Here is a 20,456-nt window from a genome sequence, read left to right on the forward strand (position 1 = left end):
ACTCTTTGGGAAATTAAAAATATTTTAGCAGACTCTGTAAGTTTACTAGCAGACTGCTTACGTAACCATTTTAAATTATTTTTTATTATATTAAAATAAAGGGGGACTCTTTGAAACTCCAAATATATAATATATGATGGAATCCATCTCTTTAGAGAATATAAACGCTTAATAAAATTAATTTGTATATTATCATCTTTATCTCTCCAATCAAAGCCCCAAATTTCGGATCCATATAACACTACTGATTGAATAAATGACTCAAATAATTTTAATTTATCTTTCCAATATACCAATCTACCAGATACACAAGCTTTAATAATCTTATCATTTCCAAAGGTCACTTTACTGTGAATATACTTTAATTGTTTTAAAAAAACGCCTATTAGACTGGAAAACTACACCCAGATACTTGTACTCATCAACAACGTCTATTTTGCGATTTTGTAAAAACCAATTCTCATTCTTAGAATGTTTTCCTCCATTTCGGAATACCATTATTTTAGATTTGTCAATGTTAACAGACAGTTTTAACTCCTGTAGTGTGTGTCCTAAAAAGTCAATCATTCTCTGTAGACCTATAGGCGAATCTGCCATAACAACCAAGTCATCTGCATATGTCAAAATTTTCACCTCCGTTCCTAAAAGTCAATGCCCACCAAATTAGAGTCATTCAGTTTACTTACAAGTGGATACAAATATAAATTGAACAATATTGGGCTCAATACACAACCCTGTTTCACACCTTTTAACGTGAAAAAAAGATCAGTTGTACCTTCCTTAGTAGACACGCACGCCTCTGTATTAGTATACAACTGAATCAAAAAGTTTACAAATTTATAACTCAACCCAATCTTCAGAAGTTGACTCCATAAAAGATCTCTATCCAACGAATCAAATGCCGCCCTCAAATCAACGAAGAAAGCGTAAAATTTACCTCTTTTCTTCCTTAAAGACTTCTGTATTAAAGCATGTAAAACAAAAATATTATCCAATGTCAAAAAACCAGCCCGGAAACCAGCCTGGAAATCAGAAAGTATCTCAAACTTATTCAGCCAAGATATCAAACGCATACATAAAATTTTACAGAAAACTTTAGATATTGTCAGTAGTAACGAAATTGCTCTATAATTTTCAGGTAAATCTCTAAGACTCTTTTTAAATATTGGAATGATCTTACATATGCGCCAGTCTAAAGGAATCATCCCTAATTGATAAACATTGTTAAACAGACCTACCATATATCCACTCAGATCTGGGAAATTCTTATATAGTTCCACCGGTATCCCATCAATACCTGGAGCAGTACCATTTTTCATAGAAGCTAGAGTCTTTTTGACTTCCTGTTCTGTTATCTCCGTATCCAACAGCTCGTCCTGCCAATTCATACACCAATTATATATAGACATATCCGGTAAATATTTACTAGAATGAAATTTCTTTGAAAAAAAAGCTACCCAATCAAGATCTGGAAGCTCCCTGTATCTACTCTTAACAAAGAAATTAATAAATCGCCAGAACTGCTTACTATCACCAGACGCCAAGTTCTTATTGATCTTCTGCAAAAAAAGCTTTTTCTTAGCTCTACATAAATTGCGAGTCACATTATGTTCTTTAACAAAATTCTTAACAGCATCACTATCTCCACACTTTGATCGTCTCATCCTATTCAATGCCTGATTTCTTCTTGCAATACTTAACTTACAATCCATATTAAACCACACAAAATTGGAAGATCCAATTGACCTTTGACACCAGTCTGAAAATGAAGATTTAATTAAATGAGTTAAACCTTCCAACGTTAATACTGACTGACCCTGAATCGCACATAACAGTTCCCTATACTTATAATTTATCTTCTCACTACCTTCTTCCCTCCAAAAAATTCTCTGACTCTTACTCTTATACTTCTTAAATGATTTCCGAATTTCCTTCTTAGATTTGCAATCTAAGACTACACTTATCGGAAAATGATTACTATACACTTTGTCTAATACAGAAAAACTTGTTACAATAGATAATCTATTTAACTTAACTAAAGCCAAATCAATTACAGAGGAGCCTATATCACTCACATATGTGTAATAACCTTTAGATATAGATGAGCCTCTACCATTTAAAACAATATATCCCGCCTCTTCACAAAAATCTAACATCAATTTTCCACGATTATTTAATACTGTATCTTTTGATAACCTCAACATCCAATCCTGATCAATATTCTCATAACTATCATAAATCCATTCCTGCAGTTCTATTCCAATGCGAGCATTAAAATCACCAATTAAAAAGTCTATCTTATAACAATTAACCAACCTAACTACCTCTGTCCAAATAGTATTCCATAATACAGGTCTTATATACATAAAACAGAAAGAAATTACTATAGGCCCTATAGACAATTCCACAACAATCCAATGCCTATCTTTTTCCAAGATATTTACTTTCCAAGAGTTAGACAATAACAACAACCAGCCACCAATACAGCGACCTCTATCAGCCTCTCGATAACCTGCCTCCGAAAAAACAGAAAATTTATCCATATTTTGCAAATCGGGAATAGCAGACCTGCCATCCCACCACGTTTCCATTAAAAAAATTATATCAAAAGTATACAAAAAATTCCAAAAAGAGATAGGCTTATTTACAATACCTTCACAATTCCATGAAAGTACCGACGTACCTATTCCCAGTCAAGTTGACATTTGTTCTTCCATTTTCTTAGAAACTATATTATATTTATAAATTTTATTATCAACTTTAACCGCATTTCTATTATTTAAATAAGTAATTGAAGCACCCAATCTCTTTTTTTCTCTTGCGAAATCATTCATTATTTTCCTTATGTCTCTAGTTAAAGGAGGAAGGTCATCCATTATAAATATCCTCGTTCCTTTTAATTTAAATGCCGCTCTTTTAATCTTACATTTATCACCATAGTCAAAAAAACTACAGTAAATCAACCTAATACTATCTTTCCGTTGTTGACCCAATCTATAGCACTGCTCTAAACGAACATTATCAACACTTAATTTATTTTGAAAAAATTCCAATACTACATCTTTAACTTGTAAGTTATCATCTTCCGACTCAGGCAAACCAAAAATTATTAAATTATTACGCCTTAAAAAACACTCAAACCGCTCCTGACTTAATGTAAACTCGGCCATTTTGTTTTCCAAATCTATTCTATCGTCCGATAGAATCTTACCGGTATCGTATGTAAATTTTTTCTCTAAATCTTCTAATCTAGTTTCTATATTAACAATAGCTTCGTCCAAATTTTCTACCCAGGAGTAGATTCTATCAATCCTAGCAATCATTCCTTCCAATTTCTTATTCTGCTTTAAATTTAGCTGAATAAGTAACGATATCCCATCCTTAATATCAAATTCTCCTTGAAGTAACTCCAAGATACTCGTCTCCTCCAATGGGTCAGAATGAAAAATCTTAGATCTACTATCCGACTGACTTACAGGTGAATAAGTCTTCCTTTTAGACATGACGAAACAAACCAGTGAGCTTACTTAAATAGTTAATTTACACCTCCTGGTGGTAAGCATCTGCAAAAGAGTAAACAATTATTTAAAATACACCCAAAAGCGCCGACCATAAATGCTGCCCTATATGTTATATAAATACTTGCCGCTAGGGTAGCGTGCGAGTAACTTGCACTTGGGGTCTATATTGTGGTGTGACGGGTTAATGGAAACCATATTATGCAAATAATACACCATGTATTAACACCAATTTCAATTAATGATAAAGGAAATTATTTATTTACAGTTAACATACAAATTATTCAAAATACATGAACTTGAAATCATTTGTAATATTACAAGTTAACCGTTTTGGAGTACAAAATTCTAAACCGTTCCCTTTTTTTTCTTTTTAGTTTACAAAGCTCATATATCCGGTTACACGTGCGGGTCCCAAAACCGGCCAGTACACAATTCGTTAGGATCGTATTATAATACTTATTATAACTAACTTAAAATAAAGACTAATATAACCTAGGTTAGATAAAGAATACAGAAAGGTCATGTTAGAAAGAAATCCTTTATTTGTACAACAAGTTGGGCAATTTTTCGACGTCTACCACGATGAATTTAGCATATACTACCTGACTGCACGGACACATTTCCTTATCTCACGTGGTTCTCCCCTCGCTTGCTTCTCCAAGAATGAACAAAGAAGACCAGTCTTTCTATGCTGCCTTGTTAGTCGATACCCATTTCGGCCCAAAACTAGCCAGAAGGTACATATAGGTTGGAAGAGTTAAAAAAGGAAAAATTGTGCGGGTTATTTACGTAGATGGAGAAGTTACAGATAACTTAGAATATTAGCGAATAAAACATATATATACATGGTGGGATACACCACAATATCATACGGAGTTATGTAATATGATAAATCGGTAAAACTTTACCTAGGTGGACCCGATGGTCGCACTTCCGGAATCTCAACTACGGGTGCGAGATGAAGTACGATCAAAATAATATATTAATATGCAATATTTTGAGTTTGAGATTAAATGCTACTAATGTATCTTAGTGAAATTTTATAATAGTGTTAATTAATTTTGAAATTTTTTTATTTTTATAGAATTTAAAATTATAATTAATAGAAATTGTTTTAATATTTTTATAACAAAAATGTCAGAAGTTGAGAAAATTTCCGAAGAATTTTGGAGAAAGTGCACTTCTAGAGATTTTTTTCGCATGATGGACTCGGAATTTGAAGAAATAGACATTGATCAGAGAATAGCATCAGATTTTAAGTTTGCCGTTAAGCTTGGTGTGCAACCGATAGAAGCCATCTGTAGTAATTGCTCATTTCGCAGGAAATTATTTTACACAGAACATGATAATTCTGTATGTTTTAGATGTAACGAATGCAAAACGAATAGTTCGCCATTTGACGGTACATTCAAGGGCAAATTCGGGCATGTTTCGTGGGAGTGTATTTTTTCTTTTATATGGCATTTATTATGTATTGAGTGTTCTTTAACTAATACTTGTATGGCAGTTGGCATCAGTACATGTATTTCAATGGATTGGGCTAACTATGTGCGGCTTGTTATGAGGATTTCTGTAAGTAATATGTCAAACATTAAAGTTGGTGGTCCAGGAAAAATAGTTGAAATAGATGAAACTCTAATTATTAAAAGAAAAAACAAAGAAGGTCAGAATTTGAAAGAAACTCTTTGGGTTGTTAGAGGAGTATGTCGTCAAGATAATGCGTGCTTTGTATGCAAAGTGAATGACAGATGCGAACAATCTCTTAACTGGGTAATATCGAAATATGTAAATTCAGGAAGCACTGTCTGTATGGACGACTCGAAAGGAATAGATATTACGCATAAGAGCACGAAACATGCTGAAAATGTTGACCCAGAAACCGATGTGCATATTCAAACAATAAAACATTTGTGGCGTTGTTTAAAAAATAGAAAAAGTGTGCCCATGCATTTCACTAAAGATTTATCGGATTCTTACTTATATTTCTTTATGTATAAGAAGATGTTCAGATGGGAACGATTAAAACCTGGAGAACGTTTCGAATTATTTGCTAAGCATTTGAGTTGGATTTATCCCGGACCAGGTAACACCCCTATTTGGAAAGAGCCAGAAACTGTGCCTACAGCCCCAGAAATGGACACTGAGAAGAAAGATAATCATAAAAATGAGAATTTGGAAACGTCATCTAAAAATACAGTTAAATCGTCTTTAAAGAGAAAGGGTGAAGGTTGTAAAAGTTCAGAAGAAACATGTTCAATGTCCAAAGAAAAGAAGAAAGGGAATTAAAACTATGGAAAAAGTGAGTTGAATATTATCGTTTTTAATACAATTTAGTTTATTAATTGCACTATAATTTAGTGAGTTTTTGTAAATTTGATAGTTGTTGTCTTGTTTGTGGACGTGGCATTCACAAACAAGATGACGACTGGAAGTGTGGCCATCGGGTCTACATAGGTAAAAATTTACCTTGGGTTTGAATGATGACCCCTCGTAACTGCTGGCCAAATGGCCAAAACATTTAAGATGTCAGTGTACTGTACTGTAAGTCCAAGGATTGATTCCAAACAGATGGGAAAAATCCAGTAATTATTCAGGGAATGGTTCATTACAGATATATCAAGCCATATCCCTTACCATATGGCTTCCCATTGTGGGTCTGGCCAAACTTATAATGGGTGGGATAAAAGGCCCTTTTAGTGTCCATGGGCAGAGTCAAAAAGACCTGACTGTAGATAAATACTTTGACATGCAGCAATATTTTAAATGTTTCTAGTTTAATTTTTATAGATTATATATTATAAGCATTTTGTGATTTCCAATGTTTTGTTACATTTAAAAGTATTTTCACTCCTTAAATTATTGAGAAATTCAAGTTTTAATTTAGAAACTTTTTTCTGACAGACAGGCCTTTTCGCTGCAACATTTGCCAAAGAAGTTTTAAGTTGAAGGCAGATTTGGCAAGGCACGAGAGACTCCATTCCGACGACACTCCATTCTCTTGTAACATCTGCAAAATGAGGTTTAAACTGAAAACCTATTTAAACAGTCACATGACAATCCATTCTAAAGAGAGACCTTTTCAGTGTAATCTGTGTAAAATGGAATTTAAGAGGAAATCATATTTAATGAAACATCATAAAATGCACATCTTCAAGAAACCGTTTCAGTGTAATATATGTAAAATGGGTTTTAAGAGCAAATCGTGTTTAGTACGTCATTCAAAATTTCATTTCGGACAGAAAAATTGATTTTAAATCAAATAAAAAGTGATTTTGTAAATATTTTAAACAATTTATTTTGTGATGTGGATGGCAGATGTGGTTGAGATGTCAACCCACTGCGCTGGGGATTCTAAAGTCTAGATTTGAACTTCAAATTTTCATAGATAGTTTGGCCCAGATATATCATCCTCCGTTGCTAGTCTAGATACACTGGCTGTCCTCATTACATGGGAAACCCGTAATGGGCAAAAAAAGATCATCTTACTGCCTACAGAGTGGAAAGAGTCAAACGAAAAACGATTTAATTTATTTGCGGACATAAACAAATTTTATGTAGTATTTCATGAAAATTTATGGTGTCTACAAATCATTTTAATACTTTTGTTTGATATTTAATTTATTAAATAAAAGTTTGTATTTTATGTAATAATTCTTTGTAGTTTTATAGATTTTTTTTTAGTTTTGTTCATAAATTTGATTACCATTTCTGTTTTTCAAACCATGGTGATGATAAAACAGTTTAACCTTAATTATCATTGAAAATAATGAAATTGTAGCAATCGGCAACATCCGAAAAACTCGATGGATAATATTTAAAGTGACTTTGCAGTACAATATGCCGGGGTTAGAAGTAATTCGAGTTTGTACAATCCGTTGTAACAGTAGGACACTTCATACTGTGGTTATTTAGTTGATTAGTTGTAGACTATGATTCATTAGCTCTATTTTCAAATCAAGTATTCATAAATGTTCTCTAAAGCTTAACACTACATACTTTATGTTGCCATAAAAATAGATCCAATTTAACAGTTTTCTGATTACAGTCTGTAACAAAAGTATAAACACACCTTCTTTTTAAATTAAATTAAATTTATTACTTAACAATAAAAGTTTTATAAGATGATTTTATATTTTAAATTTTACNATAGATGAAACTCTAATTATTAAAAGAAAAAACAAAGAAGGTCAGAATTTGAAAGAAACTCTTTGGGTTGTTAGAGGAGTATGTCGTCAAGATAATGCGTGCTTTGTATGCAAAGTGAATGACAGATGCGAACGATCTCTTAACTGGGTAATATCGAAATATGTAAATTCAGAAAGCACTGTCTGTATGGACGACTCGAAAGGAATAGATATTACGCATAAGAGCACGAAACATGCTGAAAATGTCAACCCAGAAACCGATGTGCATATTCAAACAATAAAACGTTTGTGGCGTTGTTTAAAAAATAGAAAAAGTGTGCCCATGCATTTCACTAAAGATTTATCGGATTCTTACTTATATTTCTTTATGTATAAGAAGATGTTCAGATGGGAACGATTAAAACCTGGAGAACGTTTCGAATTATTTGCTAAGCATTTGAGTTGGATTTATCCCGGACCAGGTAACACCCCTATTTGGAAAGAGCCAGAAACTGTGCCTACAGCCCCAGAAATGGACACTGAGAAGAAAGATAATCATAAAAATGAGAATTTGGAAACGTCATCTAAAAATACAGTTAAATCGTCTTTAAAGAGAAAGGGTGAAGGTTGTAAAAGTTCAGAAGAAACATGTTCAATGTCCAAAGAAAAGAAGAAAGGGAATTAAAACTATGGAAAAAGTGAGTTGAATATTATCGTTTTTAATACAATTTAGTTTATTAATTGCACTATAATTTAGTGAGTTTTTGTAAATTTGATAGTTGTTGTCTTGTTTGTGGACGTGGCATTCACAAACAAGATGACGACTGGAAGTGTGGCCATCGGGTCTACATAGGTAAAAATTTACCTTGGGTTTGAATGATGACCCCTCGTAACTGCTGGCCAAATGGCCAAAACATTTAAGATGTCAGTGTACTGTACTGTAAGTCCAAGGATTGATTCCAAACAGATGGGAAAAATCCAGTAATTATTCAGGGAATGGTTCATTACAGATATATCAAGCCATATCCCTTACCATATGGCTTCCCATTGTGGGTCTGGCCAAACTTATAATGGGTGGGATAAAAGGCCCTTTTAGTGTCCATGGGCAGAGTCAAAAAGACCTGACTGTAGATAAATACTTTGACATGCAGCAATATTTTAAATGTTTCTAGTTTAATTTTTATAGATTATATATTATAAGCATTTTGTGATTTCCAATGTTTTGTTACATTTAAAAGTATTTTCACTCCTTAAATTATTGAGAAATTCAAGTTTTAATTTAGAAACTTTTTTCTGACAGACAGGCCTTTTCGCTGCAACATTTGCCAAAGAAGTTTTAAGTTGAAGGCAGATTTGGCAAGGCACGAGAGACTCCATTCCGACGACACTCCATTCTCTTGTAACATCTGCAAAATGAGGTTTAAACTGAAAACCTATTTAAACAGTCACATGACAATCCATTCTAAAGAGAGACCTTTTCAGTGTAATCTGTGTAAAATGGAATTTAAGAGGAAATCATATTTAATGAAACATCATAAAATGCACATCTTCAAGAAACCATTTCAGTGTAATATATGTAAAATGGGTTTTAAGAGCAAATCGTGTTTAGTACGTCATTCAAAATTTCATTTCGGACAGAAAAATTGATTTTAAATCAAATAAAAAGTGATTTTGTAAATATTTTAAACAATTTATTTTGTGATGTGGATGGCAGATGTGGTTGAGATGTCAACCCACTGCGCTGGGGATTCTAAAGTCTAGATTTGAACTTCAAATTTTCATAGATAGTTTGGCCCAGATATATCATCCTCCGTTGCTAGTCTAGATACACTGGCTGTCCTCATTACATGGGAAACCCGTAATGGGCAAAAAAAGATCATCTTACTGCCTACAGAGTGGAAAGAGTCAAACGAAAAACGATTTAATTTATTTGCGGACATAAACAAATTTTATGTAGTATTTCATGAAAATTTATGGTGTCTACAAATCATTTTAATACTTTTGTTTGATATTTAATTTATTAAATAAAAGTTTGTATTTTATGTAATAATTCTTTGTAGTTTTATAGATTTTTTTTTAGTTTTGTTCATAAATTTGATTACCATTTCTGTTTTTCAAACCATGGTGATGATAAAACAGTTTAACCTTAATTATCATTGAAAATAATGAAATTGTAGCAATCGGCAACATCCGAAAAACTCGATGGATAATATTTAAAGTGACTTTGCAGTACAATATGCCGGGGTTAGAAGTAATTCGAGTTTGTACAATCCGTTGTAACAGTAGGACACTTCATACTGTGGTTATTTAGTTGATTAGTTGTAGACTATGATTCATTAGCTCTATTTTCAAATCAAGTATTCATAAATGTTCTCTAAAGCTTAACACTACATACTTTATGTTGCCATAAAAATAGATCCAATTTAACAGTTTTCTGATTACAGTCTGTAACAAAAGTATAAACACACCTTCTTTTTAAATTAAATTAAATTTATTACTTAACAATAAAAGTTTTATAAGATGATTTTATATTTTAAATTTTACATGATTTATAGAACTATTTTAGATTTTGACTATAACAAAATTATAAACACAGTATTAATAGATAACAATTAAAAATTGTGTTAATATTTTGAAACTCCACCTTTTGATGAAATCAGTTGAAATATTTTATCCGGTGTGAGTTTACTAACTTTTTAATTTTTAGTTTATTTACAATGTTATATGGATTGTTTCCTCCACAGATGGCAAATGTTAGACAGCCACATAGATAGGAATCCCATCGAAAGTCTAGACTTCTAAATGGCCACTCGATTACCTTAATTCATTCTTTTCCAAGCCATTGTTTTGTCGATTTTGAGGTGTGTATGGAAGCATTGTCCTGTTACAATTTCCAGTTACTGCCACCAATTAATAGCCCAAATATAATTAAGTTGTCATAGAGCATCTTTTGATAATGTTCAAAGTTTATTCTACTGATAATAAAAACGTCGTCTTACCATCATATCCAAAACTGCATACATTATTATTGATGTTTCTTTGTGCTGACTACTCACTTTCACTTTTTCATTCTTTTTTAAGTCATGCCAGTAACTTNACACGTTGTTTTGCACGTGGAACTAACAAGGGAGGGTTTTCTGATGCGAGTCTTACATTTTAATAAAATATATATCATTCGAGAGAGGGGGAAATGAGATTCGTATTTTTACTTTTTTCACTGTTATATATAACAGAGGAAAGTATGCCGATCGGTCAAAGAATGATCCTTCAAGATTTTTACATTTTTCTACTCTGGGACCTGGAAGTTTCAAGAAACTCAAAGAAATTTGGGAATTTCCTGCATGTATGGATGTTAATGTGTGTGAGACACGATTCTGTTCACCCTGTTTGAAGCTCGTGTGCTTTTTCTCGAAAATTTTTGAAATTTTGCAGGGAGAGTTTTTATATCTCGGGAATCGATTAAATTAAATCTTGGTGGTTAAAGTTCGAGAAGGTTGGGAGATAATGGGATAGTGTGTATCTCCAGTACGGTCGGACCTAGTGACGATTTTACTCGTTATTAGCATTTNACATTCACTTTTTCTAAACATATTTCTTCTGTCATTGTCTTAACGGTAATCACAAGTAAAGAGTTAATTATTTCACAGAGAAATCTTTGTTTTTTCTTGAAACACGTTGTTTTGCACGTGGAACTAACAAGGGAGGGTTTTCTGATAAGAGTCTTACATTTTAATAAAATATATATCATTCGAGAGAGGGGGGAAATGAGATTCGTATTTTTACTTTTTCCAATGTTATATATAACAGAGGAAAGTATGCCGATCGGTCAAAGAATGATCCTTCAAGATTTTTACATTTTTGTACTCGGAGACCTGGAAATTTCAAGAAACGCAAAGAAATTTGGGGGTTTCCTGCATGTATGGATGTTAGTGTATGTGTGACACGATTCTGTTCACCCTGTTTGAAGCTCGTGTGCTTTTTGTCGAAAATTTTTGAAATTTTGCAGGGAGAGTTTTTATATTTCGGGAATCGATTAAATTAAATCTTGGTGGTTAAAGTTCGAGAAGGTTGGGAGATAATGGGATAGTGTGTATCTCCAGTACGGTCGGACCTAGTGACGATTTTACTCGTTATTAGCATTTACAATTTTTTTTATTTGTAAAACTCAACCCTACTCTGAAAATTAAGCTTTTTTCATTCGATAATAATTAAAAATATAAAAAAAATATTTAAAAAAAATCTAACAATGTACTGAGTATTGTACGGATCAGAGTGATCCAAGGACTATAAATAATCAATCATATGGCTGAGAGTAAAGCTCTTTCAAGAGTTGGAACGCACTTAGATTATAAAAATATTGGTATGTTGAGGGTTGAGTACTACACATACAAGCTTAAACTCTGATCTGACTTTATAATAATTAAAATAAAACTAGAAAAGAGAGAAATTCGAGATGAAATAATGTAGATTTATATCCCTTAACTAATTGCCTAAATTTCAAATCTAGGGGAAAACACAAGAGTCTAAATTTAGATGGAAAAACGGGTTCTAAACGCGTTGTATAGACTAGTGTTTTGACTTAAAGTAAAATGGCGGTGAATAGTGCCGGTCGTCGACACCAAGAGCGCCGTATCTAAGGTCACGGCCACTCTATATAGTATATTGTAGCTGGTTGACTGGCCCTAACTTAAGTAATGGAATGGTAAAGTGTAAAGTGAACGTAAGTCACGCGTGAGCATCGCTGCCGATTCTTTTCGCCACTCCGTTTGACTTAGTTAAAATTTTATTAAGGATTATTAATTACTTCATTATATAAAAATGACTAGAGAACGGCAACAGAAGCTCGCGTAATGCTACGATTACACCCACTGTCACGTATGGATACCCAGAGGCCCACCGGAAAAGAAGCGAATGTGTTTCAGAATTACGCTAATTAGTCATATAATAATTAATCTCGATATAAGACGACGGAATTCAGTCCAATAATCACGAAATATTTTACCGATATAAATTGAAAAATTTGTAATATTTTTGAAGAAATTCTTTTCGTTTTCCAGCAGGATTTACTTGTTTTTAAACATTGGATTGAATAACTAGAAACTGAATTAATAAACAAATTTTATTTGTAGAAAGTAAGAAGAATACAATATTTAGAAACTCCTCCATCTGAATAAATGTTAATGTTAAATACTTTTCGAAATGAATTAATATCTTTAAATTTTATCAAATATTCTGTCCCACTACGTAGCGACACCGTTGCCAACCTTAAGGGAGAAAATTGTCCTACACCCGTTTAGATCCGTTAAATAAATTATAGAAATTTCTATGATAAAACGAATCGTTTTTTAATACAATAGGTTTATAAACCTTTTTCTTCGTAAATGTAACGTTTTATTTAAAATGTTTAGAACGCGCGCGAATAATGTCGCTGGGCAACATTTACCATAGGAACGGTTCTAATTTAACGAACGTTGTAAATTCAAATGGCGGCTATTTTAAGTTTTATCGCATTAGGCTGCAATTTTTAAATTTTCACCGTCGTCCGTCTGTGTGTCTGTCCGGAAACGGAATTAGATGAAAATGGAGAATATATATGGAAAGCTTAAACCCTTTCGATTGGGCCAGCCGAGTTCTACCTCATTGTTCGATGTTCAACGTGTCAATCTATCATTGGCTGGACTTTTGGAGCGCGAACTTCTCGATGTGTGAATGGCTGGTGTGTCACGTACGCAATTTAGTACGTTTTTACCTCATTTTAAAATGGCGACAGCTACGGTGTCCAGCGAGTGATCATGTCGGATGCAGTGACGATTACGTAACTCACGTAAGTCTTATTATAAAAGATTACGTAATGTAACGTTTCTCAAACTGTAGTGCGCGGGCTCTTGAGAATTCGAAAAAACGTAACTTGGGCCAAAATCGGCGTCCGTTTTGTCGAACTTGACTTGTTGGTTTTCGCGCCCTTTTATCCCTAGGCACCATGCAATGTTTTTTTTCCGGTTAAATCCCATAAGGCATTCAATGGCGTCGAAGTTGTCGCTTTGACTCGACCGTACCTGGAAATCCCATTTTTTGTTACATTTTTGGATTCCTCGCTCAGAAAGCATTCTGTAACTAGGAATTCTCCCGTCGAGCGTAGCGGAATATTTTTATGAGAAAGTAGAGATTGAAGAATCGAGAAAAGCTTCCAGTTGAGCTTGACGTTGTGATGTGGGCGGCTGGTGGGGACTCTGGTAAGTGCGTTCTGCTAGCAACTCGGAAATGGACGTTTTTGGAGTGTTAAGAAGCGTCGAATGTGAGAATGTGACTAATAATCGTCGATTTGAAGGCACGAAGGAAGGAAAGGATAGGATTTCGGAAGGAGTAAGGTGAGTTTTCAATTGTTTTTTTCTTTTCCGACTCGGCGGCGTGTCGTTGCAACAGTGTGCAGTTGGAGTGTGTGTCCGAGACACTTTTTTTTTTCTTTAGCCTGGGTCTCTATGCGTGCGAGCGCGTGTATCGCGTATAATGCGCACTTCTGTCTATGGCCCCTGGTTCTGTATGTATGCGCTTTGTTTCGGATGCAACAGTGCAGTTGGAGTGTTTGCGTTGTTGCACTTGCGATCTCTGTCTCTCTTCTTTAGCCCCGGTCTCTATGTGCGCTGTTTTTCGCGAATCCCGTCTCTATCGAAATGTGTATGTGTACACACGTAGGCGGCGAGCGTATAATGCGCACCCGAGTAGAACGCGCACTTTCGTCTGTCTTTGGCCCCGGTCTCTACTATATGCGCTTTTAATCCCTAAGAATCGTCCCGATTTGTATCTCTCTTCTTTAGCACGGGTCTCTGTGCATGCATGTAGGCGCGTGTCTCGCGTATAATGCGCACCTTGCCCCTCTCTTTGGCCCCCGGTCTCTATGTGCGCTCCACCCCATATAGAGGGTGTCGCCTGACTGCTCGAATGCCCTGCTTAGTTCCGGGGATATATGGTGACCACCCACGATCGCTCACCGTTTGTCTCTTTCCCTATGAAAAACATATTCTGGTGTGCTTCTGCACATCCGATAGTGTCACTGTGCCGCTGATTATAAAGTCCTTCGTGTCGCTTTCGTTTAGTTCCCATCTAACACGGGGGACGATCGGACGAGAGTCGCGAAGGCCCGGAGACCTGGCCCCCGAACGTCCTCCCGCTTGTTTAGAGACTCGACGAGCCTTTTTGTCCCTCCTGAGAGCCCTTCAATCGATTAAGACGCCGTCTTTTATTGGGCGGGTTGACTTCCCCCCACTCTTAGCTTTGTCAGGTTTACACTATTCTCCAAGTCTCGGAGAGTGTCAGTAGTACTTTTATTCTGATCTTTGTTATATATTAAGACCACCTTATAATTCCTCGGTGGTGGCCGGAGTTTTAAAATTGATGCATAGCTTTTGCCCTTGTTTGGGGTGTTGGACGAATTGAATTCTGAGCAGCTAGGCTTAGTGATTCAGCCTGTTTTTGCTGTTTCAGCTCTTTCTGCAGTCCCTGACAGAGCCATTCTTACTCCATGTTTCTCAGGTCGGTTGTTATTTTTTTTTAATCTAGAATTTGCTTAACCAATTTTACTCGTAAACTAATCTTCTAGGCATTTTTTCCCGACAAAATAGCGAGTCTTTTTAATTCTGAATTGATAAAACAAGATTTACAGTACGTTAGCCCATANCCGGTTAAATCCCATAAGGCATTCAATGGCGTCGAAGTTGTCGCTTTGACTCGACCGTACCTGGAAATCCCATTTTTTGTTACATTTTTGGATTCCTCGCTCAGAAAGCATTCTGTAACTAGGAATTCTCCCGTCGAGCGTAGCGGAATATTTTTATGAGAAAGTAGAGATTGAAGAATCGAGAAAAGCTTCCAGTTGAGCTTGACGTTGTGATGTGGGCGGCTGGTGGGGACTCTGGTAAGTGCGTTCTGCTAGCAACTCGGAAATGGACGTTTTTGGAGTGTTAAGAAGCGTCGAATGTGAGAATGTGGCTAATAATCGTCGATTTGAAGGCACGAAGGAAGGAAAGGATAGGATTTCGGAAGGAATAAGGTGAGTTTTCAATTGTTTTTTTTTTCCGACTCGGCCGTGTGTCATTGCAACGGTGTGCAGTTGGAGTGTGTCCGACAAACTTTTTTTTTTTTTTCTTTAGCCCGGGTCTCTATGCGTGCCAGCGCGTGTATCGCGTATAACGCGCACTTCTGTCTCTCTATGGCTCCCGGTTATGTATGTTTGCGCCTTGTTTCGGATGCAACAGTGCAGTTGGAGTGTTTGCGTTGTTGCAGTTGCGATCTCTGTCTCTCTTCTTTAGCCCCGGTCTCTATGTGCGCTCTGTTTTTCGCGAATCCCGTCTCCATCGAAATGTGTATGTGTACACACGTAGGCGGCGAGCGTCTCGCGTATAACGCGTACCCGCGTCTCTTTTTGGCCCCCCGGTCTCTATGCGCTTTTAATCCCTAAGAATCGTCCCGATTTGTATCTCTCTTCTTTATCACGGGTCTCTTTGCATGCATGTATCACGGGTCTCTTTGCATGCATGTGGGCGCGTGTCTCGCGTATAATGCGCACCTCGCCCCTCTTTGGCCCCCGGTCTCTGTGCGCTCCACCCCATATAGAGGGTGTCGCCTGACTGCTCGAATGCCCTGCGTAGTTCCGGGGATATATGGTGACCACCCACGATCGCTCACCGTTTGTCTCTTTCCCGATGAAAAACATATTCCTGGTGTGCTTCTGCACATCCGATAGAGTGTCACTGTGCCGACTGATTATAAAGTCCTTCGTGTCGCTTTCGTTTAGTTCCCATCTAACGCGAGGGACGATCGGACGAAAGTCGCGAAGGCCCGGAGACCTGACCCCCGAACGTCCTCCCGCTTGTTTAGAGAGACGACGAGCCTTTTTGCTCCCTCCTGAGAGCCCTTCAATCGATTAAGACGCCGTCTTTTATTAGTCGGGTTGACTTCATCCCACTCTTAGCTTTGTCAAGTTTACACTATTCTCCAAGTCTCGGAGAGTGTCAGTAGTACTTTTATTCTGATCTTTGTTATATATTAAGACCACCTTATAATTCCTCGGTGGTGGCCGGAGTTTTAAAACTGATGCATAGCTTTTGCCCTTGTTTGGGGTGTTGGACGAATTGAATTCTGAGCAGCTAGGCTTAGTGATTCAGCCTGTTTTTGCTGTTTCAGCTCTTTCTGCAGTCCCTGACAGAGCCATTCTTACTCCATGTTTCTCAGGTCGGTTGTTATTTTTTTTTAATCTAGAATTTGCTTAACCAATTTTACTCGTAAACTAATCTTCTAGGCATTTTTTCCCGACAAAATAGCGAGTCTTTTTAATTCTGAATTGATAAAACAAGATTTACAGTACGTTAGCCCATACTTTCCGGCGCCATGGTTCCCACTTCACACTTTCCTATCATTCCTTACTTTTCTTCTCTCTTCTCACTTTCTCTAAAACTCTTCATCCTTCATTTTCACAGGCTATGCCGTAAGGTTCGGCCTTCTAACACTTTTAAACATAACATATATAATTTCTGTCCGAACATAAAACGAATATAACCAAAATTTAATACGGGTTGGACCAAAATTGCAGGAGTTATAAGGAATTCGCACACAGACGACGACTTAGTAATAATTAACTCGGTTTGGAAATTTGTTATATTTGTTAATTTAAAATGATCGTCGATATAAAAATTCAAACATTTTATTAATCAATGTTTATGTTGATCAGTCAGTTAAGATATCTTTATATTCACAGCACCAAGAATTTATGTATTTCTTTATATTTTTTAAAACAATACGGTTGTGTTTGAACATTACCTTTTTCGCCCGATTGTAGCGTCCCTAGCGGCAAGCATCCAAACGATAGACACCTTACGCAAGATCGTAGAAGAACCTCGTTATCACCAGTGATGTCACGAGCACGTGCAATTGCCCGGCGCCATCTTTGAAGTTCGTTTACGTTTTATCTGTGTTTACGCGCGCTTTAGCTGGAGTTATTTTGTGTTGTTTATTCGTCGCGAATATCACTATGGCGAATTGTTATGTAATTGGTTGTAGTGCTAGTTTACTCTTGAACAAAGGAACGTCATTTTTTTAAAAAAATTTCCGACATTATTTGTCATCGAGGACACCGAAGTGAGGAACTTTCCCGACGAAAGCAATTTGCATGGCAGTCGAGAATTAACCGGAAAAATTTCAATACGGATAAAGTGACTATCAATACAAGAGTTTGTCAGAAACATTTCATTTCAGGTAAGCAATAAATCAGATTGCTTATTATCAATAAATGATTAGATGAACTTTTGCATGAGTATTATAAAGTTTGTGCATGCCGGTTGCATAAATCTCTTTTGTTAATGGAATTAACAAGCTGGAATTAAAACACAAAATAACCGTACTTTACATTATCATAAAAGAATATTATTGACATCTTTACTTAAACATTTATTTAAATTGTTGTTGTTTAAAATGTCATAAAATTTTTCACAAGAATTTGTTAAATTATATTTTACACATAATATTGCTTTATAGTCTCAACACTTAAAGTGTGGACATCTGACAAATCACAATTATTCACAGTAGAAAAAGCGCATTCAGTTGGGGCATTTGTTCCTGGTAAGGACAGTGTCTATTCCACAATTTTTAATGCGCTATTGTATGGAACATGGTTTGTTTCAAAATGATGAAATATTTCTAGCCATTTGTTCTCCGTTGAGATTTTTGCTGATGTCAAAGATTTAAGCTTTTCCTTATCAATATATTTTTTTTAATAATGATACTTCATTAAAAAGATCATTTTTGGAAATATTGCTATCTGGAAAATGTTGACTAATGTGATCGAATGATTTTTGCACATCTTCCCAATTAAGTTCTTGTTTTAACATGACCCAATGAAAATGTTCAATATCATTGTAATGTACTGTACCATCCATTCTTTTAAATTATCTAAGCAGTTACTATAGAATTTTTTGACGTGATTCATGAAATCTCTGCGATTTATTGCACCTTGTTCTTTTAATTGATTTATACTATTACAGATGATTAATGGAAGAAAATTATTTTCTAACCGCTCTTGATACTGATATTTAAAATTATTACTTTTGTTTGCTACTTCGATTAGTGAAATTTTGTTACCTTCAATAAATTTTACAGAATTTTGAAAAACAGCTGCTTGATTGTGTACAAACTCTAGCCAAATTTTTGAAGATTCCTTTTCAAAAAACTCTTATAAAATTCTAGGACATTTATTCTGTGATAGAAAGTAGGTTTTCAAAGGATCATATATTTTCAAAATTCATTCAATAGATGGCAAAAGAGCTTACCAGGGTTTTTTTTATATCCAAGTATTTTCTGATATTCGACTTCTGCAGTTTCACAAAAGTTTTTAAGGCTTTCAACATGCACAGCGCATATATATGCACTGTGCATGTTGAAATATGAATATATTTTATATATTCATATATAAAATATATAAATATATAATATATATTTATATGAATATATTTTAATAATAATATTTTCCATATCTACGGGCAAGAAGTCGGCAGCTGTTTGAATAGCATTATGTGCGCTGCGCAACGAACACCAATAATGCTTTGATTAAGGTTTTTGTTTAATTTATAAAAAATATTATTTGTACCTCTTCTCTCTTTTACTCCAAAATTGTCATTAGTATTGTCTGCACAATATGCAATCATTTTATGTTTTAAATTGTTTTTTCCAAAATATTAATAATGGAATTGACAATTATTTCTGGTTTCACTGGACAATGATATGAAATTATTCCTGTTTCTGAATCAAAAAATCTAATAACGGTTGGAAATATTTTTCTATCCTTATGATTAGATGCATCAGAATATATGAAAAATTTAGATTTTTTTTTAATTCTGACAATGCATATGGGGAAAGCGCATTACACACGATTGCCTCGGATTTTGTTCTAGCACAGGCAAATTTTTTGTTGAATAACATTTTGATAACTTATGATGAACAGTCCAGTGACCTGAAGCTATGATTGTGATTAATAGCATGAAAAGACATAAGCCCTTCTGCCAATGTTAATTGCTTTTCTTCGTCTCCATAAGTTATTTCTCGAAAAAAGTCCTGTATTTTTGAGGAAGACGAAAAAATATTTAAATGTCTTTTATGTTTCTGTCTCTCCAAATGCTTTGAAATATCATTCTTCCTGCTGTGCGAAATAGAAAATTTACCATTATATTTCTCACATTTTATGATGTGATTACTTTTGGTTTTCTTAATAAACAGAAATTCACTTCTTAGATCATTGTGGAACTTGCATTCTCTTTTCTTGCTCATTATGTTAAAAAATAATGAAATTTAAAATTATATTATATTGTAATTTTTCGTCTGTCCTATCTTGTCAGAGTCCCAGCAAAGAATGCCTCGTTGTTCACACACAGCCCTCAGGGTCACATTCCTCTCTTGTTGAATTTTCTAATGGTAGCTGTATTATATGTTAAATAAGTAAGTGTCTCTTCAATCCAAAAGCAGAAATACTTCGGTAGACTGTCTCACAGCTCTTCAGGTTATAAAACTCCTTTATTGTTTTTCTACAGATGCATTTTGGGCAAGTTCAATTTTCTAGCCCCTCTTCAGTGCTACAAAATAAAATTCAGTTATTGAATTGACAAAAAACGACACGAGTAGATAATGCTTACAAATCCATAAAAACACATTTCACAATACCCTAAGGATCTACGAATAGGTACATTTAAATACTATTTACAGGGCTACCAATTTGCTTGGTAATTGACTAGAACATTTGACTAGAATATTGTCTAGTATGTGTGCAACA

The 20,456-nt window shown here is 34.9% G+C and overlaps 1 protein-coding gene and 1 pseudogene across 8 annotated transcripts in view; one reads left to right on the plus strand and one right to left on the minus strand.

Annotated features, from left to right (window-relative positions):
* Nucleotides 1-9,081, plus strand: part of LOC111637587 (zinc finger protein 397-like) — a 25,903-nt gene extending 16,822 nt beyond the window's left edge. For 6 of the 8 annotated variants that reach the window (XM_023383102.1, XM_023383106.1, XM_023383109.1 and 3 more), the window contains 2 exons: nt 4,663-5,820; nt 6,423-6,558. In XM_023383102.1, coding sequence (XP_023238870.1) covers nt 4,663-5,807 — 1,145 coding nt within the window. In that variant the 3' untranslated portion in view covers nt 5,808-5,820; nt 6,423-6,558. Of the gene's footprint in view, nt 1-4,662; nt 5,821-6,422; nt 7,584-7,671; nt 8,344-8,945 lie in introns of those variants that run through there. The other 2 variants (XM_023383103.1, XM_023383110.1) reach the window with 2 other exon arrangements.
* Nucleotides 9,082-18,900: 9,819 nt separating this feature from the next.
* LOC111637585 lies at nt 18,901-19,957 on the minus strand (annotated as a pseudogene).
* Between the last annotated feature and the right edge of the window lie 499 nt (nt 19,958-20,456).

Source organism: Centruroides sculpturatus, unplaced genomic scaffold, assembly GCF_000671375.1.
Source record: "Centruroides sculpturatus isolate CEXI.00-Female unplaced genomic scaffold, Cexi_2.0 scaffold979, whole genome shotgun sequence".
Taxonomy (NCBI): Eukaryota; Metazoa; Arthropoda; class Arachnida; order Scorpiones; family Buthidae; genus Centruroides; species Centruroides sculpturatus.